The 10,097-nt window shown below is 43.8% G+C and overlaps 1 protein-coding gene across 8 annotated transcripts in view; it reads left to right on the top strand.

The window, feature by feature from the left end:
• The first annotated feature begins 844 nt into the window (after positions 1-844).
• Positions 845-10,097, top strand: part of NUDT13 (nudix hydrolase 13) — an 18,173-nt gene continuing 8,920 nt past the window's right edge. For 4 of the 8 annotated variants that reach the window (XR_013986112.1, XM_081004762.1, XM_081004761.1 and 1 more), the window contains exons 1-5: positions 3,478-3,564; positions 5,044-5,146; positions 5,742-5,881; positions 7,703-7,810; positions 9,034-9,140. Coding sequence is in view for 7 of the 8 variants with exons in the window: in XM_081004762.1 (XP_080860888.1) it covers positions 3,522-3,564; positions 5,044-5,146; positions 5,742-5,881; positions 7,703-7,810; positions 9,034-9,140 (501 nt within the window). In the remaining variant the exon portion in view is untranslated. The other 4 variants (XM_081004765.1, XM_081004764.1, XM_081004766.1 and 1 more) reach the window with 4 other exon arrangements.

The raw sequence follows: 10,097 nt of genomic DNA, 5'->3' as shown, positions 1-10,097 counted from the left end.
GGAACCCTATGTGCATAGGCTTCCCCTGCTCAGAAAGCCACACTCAACAGGTGGATGTTATGGTGTGGTAGGAGGGAAATCACATGTTGGGGTCAGGACCATCTGCGGGGCCCAGCTTATGGAAGAACTTCACACATATAGTCCACATCTGCACTATATTTTAAGGCACTATGATACTACTTGGTTTCCCCCAAAGAATCATAAGAACTGTGGTTTAAGGTTTATAAGCAGTGCTAGGAGACTGCTGTTCTCCTCACAGAGCTACAATGGTCTGAAGGGAATAGAGGTCATGTAACTGATAAATCAGCCTCATATACCAGTATGCTTAACTCTAATTAATGCACGAAGGGGTTAAAGCCATAGAGTAGTCTGTCCTTTGTGCTCCCACTTGCACCAAGTGACGAGGTCAAAGCTGGATGCTCCAGGCTTAGACCACTTGGTTTAAGCAAACCATCTTTGTGTTTCTATACAAATAATTTACCTCTTTTTGGAACCTCAGTTAAACTGCCTGTGTTTTGTAGTGCTGTGTGGGAAAGCACATGAATATGACCTTTGGAGAGTTTGTAAGTAAAGCATTTTTTAACTTCCCAAATGTGTAGTCTCTTTCTATGCTAAGGGAAGTGGGGAACTCTGGAAGCAACTTGTAAGGGTTAAAGGTCTAACAACCTATATTTCCACACTTTACTTTGGTGCATTTTTGAGATTTTAAATCTCTGCTGGGGCTTCCTCACCAAAGAGTACTCACCCAAAAAACTGGATCTTAGGCAGCCAGGGAATTCTCCTTTTTATTTTAATATATTTTATTTTTTTCTTTTACCAGACTAACACCAACAACCCCCACCACCCTTAAAAAATTATAGTTCCAGAATTCTTTGGTGAAAGCCATGACTGTTAATGGGGCATCATACTGAGTTAAATGCATAGTGCCAATGTGACCATAATGGCTTATAAAACCGGTCTCCTTACCCACAGTATAGCACAGTAAGTAATTTTTCAAGTAAACTGTGTTAGAAGCATTATATGTTAATAGACGAAAGCTCCATCTATCTTTCTGCCAAGCAAGCTAGACATTTCCTTTATCATAGACACTACTCTAGTCTTGCTTGTTATAAAGAGATTTATGTGAGCTGTTTTCTCAGTTAATCCTATTAGCCTTGTGGATTAACTGGATAGTGTTTGCTATGTTCAAGAAGCTCGTGAGAAACACTCAAGCATAACTCGGCAGTGCTGTATATCATTCGAAGAACAAGTGTGCCGTATCCCCGTAACGGCTCATTTTTAAAATTGTGTATGGATATATATCTTCCAGTTAAATGCCTGGCAACCTTTATTACTGTCTTTGAGAACAAAACAAAAAGGATGGCACTATCAATATACTTTGTAAATACTCCCATTTATTTATTTTTATTTTCAGTTTATGAATTCATCAGCCAGAGTGCCTTAAGCATACAAATGGCATCCTCAAAGTGGTTGTTTTAATCTACACAGCTTCGGAGACTTCGTTTAACTCTCCCCCCCTCCCTATAGATTGAATATTGTTACTGACTCCTCATTCAGTAAGATCAGTGTTGGCTGCAGTACTCAAACAGCTCCAGGCTCTGAGGAGTTCTGGCTGAAAAAAAGCCCTGGGTAGAACTGAGGAAATTCTCTGTCTAAAATTCTGGAGAGCTGCTGCCCGCCGTAGCAGGTCTCCAACATTGAGGTAGAAAGACCAATTACCTGGCTTGGTACAAAGCAGGTACATTTGTTCCTGCAAATGTGGTTTTGCTGCTGGGCCAGTTGCCAGAGAAGCAAGAGGCAGTTAAGGCTGGTTTCCCCCCCCCCTCCCTTAATGGTTCACCTCAGATGAATACAAAAAGATTTGCGTGACATCTTACGCATTTATTCTGGGTTCTGCTCCAAACCGCACCAAAAGCTGGATCCATAAATAAATAGCTGGTTCTGCCCAGGTCCTGGCTCTGAGTTCCACTGTCACAACTAGAAAGGTCACCTGCAGTCCCAGTACAGAAACCAGAAATTTGAGTTGGCAGTCTTATTTGGGAAAATAGAAAACAATAGTATAGCATTCTGCGTAAACACTACTAACGTAAGGGCAGAGGAAGATAAGATCTAGTTCATCATCCTTTTCCCCAACTAGATGCCTCTGGGAAAGCCACAGGTTGACAAATATGTTGTTGTTGTTGCTTTTAAAAAGCGGCTTGCTCATTTATTTTTGTGTTGTAATTACTAACAATAATTTCCTGCTATAATAATTTTTGGTGTTCATTATTGTGTTTGATGAAGGTGTTTTTTTATATGGTAGATAATTTTGGGGGAGAAACACTTTTAGTACATTTGCATTGCTTTAACACATTTTCTACTGTTAGCTTTATTTTTTGTGTACTATTGCCTTTCAGGACTCCTTTTGGCTATGTGAAGCATTGCATAAATTTAAACCATGGGTTGGCAAACTAAGGTCCGTGGGCCGGATCAGGCCCAATTGCCTTCTAGATCCGGCCTGCAGACGGTCCAGGAATCCAGGCAGCCAACATAGTGCGTGTGTGTGTGATGGTTTTTGCGACTCAGCCAGGCTTGGGGTCAAAAGTGAGGCGGGCGGCTGCTTGAGACAAGCCCCTTCACCGTTCGTCGCGCGCATGCAGCAATATTTTCTTCCGGGGTGGGGAAGAGTGAAAAGGAGCCACAGTTCGGATTTCCACCCTGGAGCTGCCGGCGACTGACCTCAGGAAGGGCAGTTGTGGCGGCAGGGGCTCGGAGGCGTCTCGGGAGCGACGCCCACTGGTGTCTGTGGCGGCGGTGCTCCCCGCTACAGGAAGCGGGGAGCGCCTGGGCGGCTGCACTCCAGAACAGTTCAGCGCTCTGCTGGGGAGGCTGCTTGTTAGCTACACGGTGCGAGCCATGGAAAGGTAAATAGCCGCCACCTCGTCTTCCCTCACGTGGGGAAAAGAATGTTTTTGCTTGAGCAGCACCGGCTTGACTTAGCGTGGCCAACGGCTTTTCCTTTCACCCATGCATGTGCACATGCTCTCCAGGGCTGACAGGAGTGGCGCACTTACCTCAGCCCCCCCACCCTGCCTTACAAGAGAAATAATAACTGTCAACGCGTAAAACGCAAAGGAAGCAGCGTGTGTGTATGAGGAAACACCCCCCCCCCCAAAAAACACATTTCTGCAACATTGGGGTTGGTCCCAGTAAAGGTTTTTGCAAAAAATGTGGGTCATAATCATGGCAACATATAGTCTGGCCCCCAACAAGGTCTGCGGGACAGTGGACCGGCCCCCTGCTGAAAAAGTTTGCTGGCCCCTGTGGAGGAAAATGAGGAAGGGGCTGTCCAAATCCTACTAACATTGGTAAGCACTTTAGAGCACTTTCAGCATAGGTACCTCCACTCTTGGTTATGTTGTTAATGGAATTGTACCTGTTGAACTACACTTTCCAGGGGCCCATTTTGAGTCAAAGGATTATGGGTAGTGTAGTTCGGATTAATAGACAACCTGAACCAATCAGTGTGGAGTGTTTGCTAAATGCTTCCTGCTGACGGAAACTGCCGTGTGCTTTTATATAACAGTAAGTGAAAAGCTTTCATTTGTCATTCTTGACTACTGTCTGACCCTGCAGGGATTTAAAACTGAGAAGCAGCTTGGAGGAAAAAGCAAATCTGCACTTTTGAGATCTGAAGTTCAACTTCTCTGTGATTGATTTAGCATTTACGGTATGGAAGAACCCGCCACACAGCCTTACTGGGACTTTGAATTCCTTCACTGATGACAGAAATCCCGCTTACGTACAACTCTTTCTGGGGAGCAGAGCTTCATGCTCTTTGACATTGCACAGATAGAAATAGGACATTTGTAATAAGGAACACATCTTGTTTTCAAAACTAAAAATTACTTTCTGAGTGCTTCTCCCTTTCCACTTTTGCATATGCCTGAAAACGTTTGTTTGCCTACTGTAGTACTACTGTAAAAGTACTGAGTAAGCTCAGAGGCTGTGACTGATCCAGTGAGTCACATGACTGAGTAGAGAGTTCATTCTGGGTTTCTCCCAAATCAGATACTCTTAACTCTGCACCATGTCAGTAAATCATCTTGCAACTGAAGTTACAGTATTTCCATTGTTATTGCATATTTTATACTTTTTAATATCTTTATATACTTTTATCTGTGATCCGCTTTGCAATTTTGAATGGCGAATGGTATAGAAACAGAAATAATAAATACATCCCATCAAATTTAGTGGGAGTCAAGGACTTTCTACTGAGTAAACATGCATAGGAATGCATTTTAGTTTCCTGCTTGATAGAATAGCTGCAACTATAATGCAGGCAGCAGCTGTTATTGGTGGACAGAATGGAAGGAAAGTTAATGTACCTTTGTGCTTTTTAAAATACATTCCACGGGGAGGGAGAGCTACCAGAAAATAAGGACTTTTTTCTGGTAAGTAGGAAGAGCTGGAGCTTCTGCAGCTGTTCCTGAACTCTCTTCTGTCTGTGACTTTTAGGGCAAAGTACAGTTTCTTCTCAAATGTCTGATGTCAGACAGTAAAGATCTGAGGATACTACAGGATCCTATGGCACCCTGTTTGTTTTTTCCTGTTCTGTTTGGATGGTGCAGTTAAGGTGGAACATAAGGAATTCATTTCATGCATAGTTACAGTAGCAAGAGTTTTACAGTACTGGCAAAAAAATGGAAACTGTAAATGATACCTTCTGTAGGTGAACAGACAGAAAATGTGGGTGTTTGCATTAATGGTTCAACTTACACTTTTTACAAGAACAGGAGAGGAAAAAGGCAGTAAGGCATGCTTGTGGTAAATCGGTCTTCATTTTTATTGAATATTGAAAGAACTTGATTTTCCCAAAAATGCAATATGGGTTCACAGTGTTGATTTTCCTCATTTATAAATGAATTAGAGGAACCATCAGGGTTATTATAAGTCGTGTGTGTGTGTGTGCGCGTCCACGTGCGGATATATATCCTTGAAGATGTATATCTGTGCATATGTATGACTTATTAATAATAATATGGTATTTTTCTTGTTTTTAAGCTATGGCACACAAGATGGTAATCACTTTGGTCTATCGAGTGGGATATAGAAGAGCTTCTTCTCTATATTCCAGGCTGCATTCAACCTATGTCAAGAGAATGAGGTAAATGCTTAACCTGTGGGGAATTTGGGGTTTCCCTTTGTTGAGCCCAATATGCTAGAATTTGTTGTTAATGGGATAAAGCTAGAATTACTCCAGTATGTTTTTATGGCTTAACTGTTTTAATTACCCAGACATTCGGTGGCTGAAGACTACTGTTCGTAGCAATCTCTGGATAGGATCGTGTTTTTAATTGTAACTGTTTTTCGTTTTCACTGTAATTGTTTTTAGAAGGTTTTAGAACATTGAGTTTTGTTGCTGTTGTTACTAAATTATGGATCCGTTTGCTAGCATGGGCTTATTTGGGAGGAAAGGTAAGATATAAATTCAATCAATCAGTCAATAATAGACCTTGTATTATCAGTATTTTTTCAAGTATCTGGAGCACAAAGATGGAGAATGCAACAACAGATTCTACCACAGAATAACCCCCATTGATCTGAGATGGACTTACTTCTGTGTAGAAGTAAGTAAGGAAATTACATGTTGGGCTGCAGTAGGAAACTCACCTGGAGAAAATACCGTAGGAACAGATGCGTAGGCTTGCACAGTTAGTCTTCTTCACGTGCTGCACTTTCTGATCCTTTTCCACCTGCAGGTATATGTCCGAGCTAAAAGACAATGATGACGCTTGCAGGAAAGCCTCTAACTCGGGAACTTTCTTCCTGTTTCACAACTACTCTCCCTTACTGCAAGAGAAAGGAAACATGCTCCTGGCGCCAAAGTTAAATGCAGCAGGTAACAAGTTTATTCTGCAACAATCCTTCCTTTTCACGTGAAATGTCCTATCAGTTAAGGTGTTAAAGATGCTTTTAGTGCCTGCTCCCAAAGAACCTGGGAGAACAGCAGATTAAGCAGTGTAAGGTGGTCCGTTAGGGGAAAAAAGGCATTGCCCCACTATCCTCAGTCTGCCCCCAGCCAGCCCCCACCTGCCAGCCTTATTACTTACAAGCAGGCCAGCGGGAAGCACTGCCTGTCCACTTCCTTCCACCTCAGCCTCAGTGTTGCCCTTGGAGAACTCAACAGGGAGAAGGATGAGAGAGGACAGGGATGTTGGGTTGAAATCACGACAGACGAGTAGCAAGTGTCATGTGAGAGGCATCTCTCGAGCAAGCCCCGAGAAGACTCTTTTATTGAATATTACAACATTGCCACAGGTGCGCTCGTTGCTGATTGGTTGACACAAACACAAAGCAACTTGTTGCTGATTGGTTAACACAAGTACAAAGCAAAAGTTACATATAGGCATTAATCACCAATAGATTAAAGGCTGGGAAAGGGAGCACAGAACTAGACAGGCATGAAACCTCCTAATTAAATTATAACTAATGATTGATATAGCATGACTAAAACAATTACTAATGATTGATCATAACATGAAAGAATATAATAATCGTGTTCCGTAGATGTGGTCAACTATGCATTAAGAACAGGTCAGAGTATAATGTTTTCATGAACTTAAGATGAACTGAACATCCTAGGGAAATGAGGGAATGTCTTGGTATTTAGAACGGGTTGTGCAGTATGTACAGAAGCAGAGAAAAGCTTAGAAGCAAGACTTCCCATAATGCCAGAGAAAAGCTTAGAAGCAGGACTTCCCATCATGCCACAGTCATGTGCAGAAGCAGAGCTTCCCTTCACAGGGATAAACCTAGAATTTCTTGTCTCTGCCTGCCATTGGTTTTTCCTCCTGCGGTTGGCTTCTGTATCACTGAGTTTAAATGGTGGGGTGGTGGGGGAGAGAAGGCAGGGGGTTAGAAATTTTTAGCAGGAAGGTATCAGCACTCTAATAAAACTTAAATTCCTGGCGTTCCTTGATGAAACTTTTAAGCATGATGGCAAGGGGTGACATAACTGGGTTTCTGAGCCCCACAGGCGTGCCGCAGAAAGAATGTAGTAGGTCAAGGGAGCCATGGACTCAAAAAGGTTGAAAGCCTCTGGACTAGAGGTGCCACAAGCACTAGCAAGGCTGTGCTTATGTTTCTATGAAATTTTCAACTGTGAAACAAATTTCCAAACAACTTCAGGTTTTGTGGTAGAGATTTATAAAATATACCTGTGGCTTTTGTTTTAGGACAGCGGTCTAGGCCTGGGCGATGTGCTGATACATCAGTGATGAAGGATGCTTGAAATCAGGGTGTGAGTGTGTGAAGGAAAGAGCTGTGAGACTGGGCGTGCGGTGAAGGAGTGTGGAGAATCGGGTGGGTGGTGAAGGAGACTTCAGACTGGGCAGAAATGCACTGAAGCCCAGAGGACAAATGAGCTCCTTGGAGAATAGGCTGCCCTGAGAGGAAGGGACTGTGGTGCCGGGGAAGCTAGTGAGCAAGGAGACGGTGCTCATCCTTCCCCTCTCCTAGCTTGGTGTGTGTGTGTTCCATCTCCTCCATTTCAACATAGCGATATATCGTCATATCGTGATGTTTGGCTGGTGATACATCGCAATGTTGAAAAGCTGACATCGCCCAGCCCTACAGCTGTCCCAGATTACAGAAATGTTAACCAATGTTGTGCTGATGTGCCTTTCTAAACTTCCTCTTCCTCTGTTTGTCTGGTTTTCAGAAATTAAGAGGATTCTAGAGAAGTTCAGACAGAGCGAAGAAAAGATAGAGGATTCCATGCTGGTTGGATGTTCAAATGAGTGCAGGCCGTATTTTGCTTTGGACCTAGGTTAGAATGACCTTTTGTATACTGTTGCATGCAACCCGAATCTTCAAGCAGTGAAAGACTGCAGGGGTTCCTGCACTTACCCAGGGTTCAGTTTCCTTGGAATGAAGTTCAGTGGCGACTGTGGTATTTTTAGGATATGTGGCTTTGTTTACACACACAGAAAGAACATAGGATGGAGGGGCTCACAGCATTAACAACCCAACAGATCTTGCTTCTTGATTAGGTTTCCAGGGAATTGCCAAGTCCTGTACAGAACTGACATGTCTCTGCATCCAGCTTCCAGCACCAGCCAGCAAACTCCCAGACACAACTCTAGCTATTGTTCTTCTAACCTAGGATGAGGGGGCATCTAGCCAAGTGCAGGGAGCAAGGAAGCCTATCCACGTCCCTTCTTGGAGAGTGCCATTGCTTAGTTGAGATGCTGATGAGAGCACAACTCCCATCATCCCTCATCATTGGTCCTTCCAGCTAGGGATGATGGGAGTTGTAGTCCAGCAACAGCTGGTGACCCAAGTTTGAGAAACACTAAAGGCAAGGAAACTTGCAAGGAAACTTGTCTGAGAAGTTCAGCAGCCTATTCTACTACTAGATTCTAAGCCTCACTGGATACAGGATCAAAGGCCTGGAAGGGATCCAAGGATATCATCCAGACTGGCCCCCCAGCCCATAACAATACATATATATCCTGCTCTAATCCTGAGGTGGGAGATAGCCAGTTCTTCAGCTCCCAGTAATGTGCCCCAATGTGCATCCCTTTATGCTTAATTGTATTGAATTTGATTTCTTATTTTGGTGCCCATTCACTCACTCAATTTGGAGCCATCCTTCTGGAACACTTCGCAGAAAAGTTGGCCTTTCACCATCCTGAATAATATGGTGTCACCTTCAAACTTGTATACAGGTCTATACTTCTCACACCCGCTTTTCACTGAAGTCGATTTGTCCTAATGTGTCTTCATTTTGTAAGAACATACTGCTTTTGAGATGACGCTGACGCCTGTGTGACAGCAGCAGTCTCTTCTGGGAGCCGCCCAGAGTGGCTGGGGAAACCCAGCCAGATGGGCGGGGTGTAAATACTAAATTTTATTATTGTTGTTGTTGTTGTTGTTGTTGTTGTTATCAGCTACAGTGCCATAATCATGTGCTATTGATATAGATCAAAGGGCGTGGGGGTAGGGGTAGTAACTGAGATATCCAATTCCCACAGATTTATTGAATTCCAGGATCCTTGGAAAGATCTGCCCTTGAAGCTGAACTCAATGGATCATTTGGGGAAATGAGGAAAGCTTTCTTCCAGTTAGAAGAAGAAGATGCCAGTTTGATTTCCACGGTATGAATTTATGTGTAAACACAGAGACTGCTTGTGTTGGATATTATACTAGTGTTAGAAAGCTGAAGACCAAGATGGGGCTGTTAATTCAAATCATTGTTTTTAAAATCCAGATGTTCTTACCTCTGCAGATTCTGGCCCTGTGAACTAATTTTCTCTCCCACTTTTTATTCTCCTCACAAATGTCCTTCCAGCCTTATCCTCTCTGCCTCATTCCTCCAACCCTCCTTCCATCACCATAGGCCCATTTTTCTGCTGTCAGGACAGCCCAGCTGAGCCAATGACATTCAGAGACCCTGACCAGAGCGGGCCGAATATTTTTAGCCAAAGAACCTGGGGCCTGTCATGCCTTGCCCCTCTGTGATATTGAGACAGCGCTGCCACTTGCTGCTAGAGGCTCCACCACACAATCCCTTAGGTCAGGGGTAGGCAACCTAAGGCCCTTGGGCCGGATGCGGCCCAATCGCCTTCTCAATCCGGCCCGCAGATGGTGCGGGAATCAGCGTGTTTTTAGATGAGTAGAATGTGTGCTTTTATTTAAAATGCATCTCTGGGGCATAGAAATTCGTTCATTCCCCCCCCCCCCAAATAATATAGTCTGGCCCACCACATGGTCTGAGGGACAGTGGATCGGCCCACGGCTGAAAAAGGTTGCTGACCCCTGCCTTCGGTGGTTGAACATTGGCTTAGCATCCTCGGAGCACTTCCTGGCATCTCCAGGCAGGGCTGAAGAGAACCCTACCTGAAATTCTGGAGACCTCCTGCCAGTCAGTGTATACAAAATACTGAGCTAGACGGACCTGATTCACTATGCTGCAGCTTCCTATGTAGAACACATTGATGTAAGAAACTGAACTGCTTCTTATGCTTTTTGCGGTTTGGGGCTGGTTCCCACATTTCCCTTTACCACATCCAAGTCCTCAAGAAATGGTTTTATCTTTTTGGTTGAAGTGTGCC

The sequence above is a fragment of the Podarcis pityusensis genome (assembly GCF_964106645.2).
Source record: "Podarcis pityusensis genome assembly, chromosome: 5".
In the NCBI taxonomy this organism is placed as follows: domain Eukaryota; kingdom Metazoa; phylum Chordata; class Lepidosauria; order Squamata; family Lacertidae; genus Podarcis; species Podarcis pityusensis.
The sequence above is the reverse complement of the archived record's forward strand: the minus strand, read 5'-3'. Positions and strand labels throughout refer to the sequence as shown.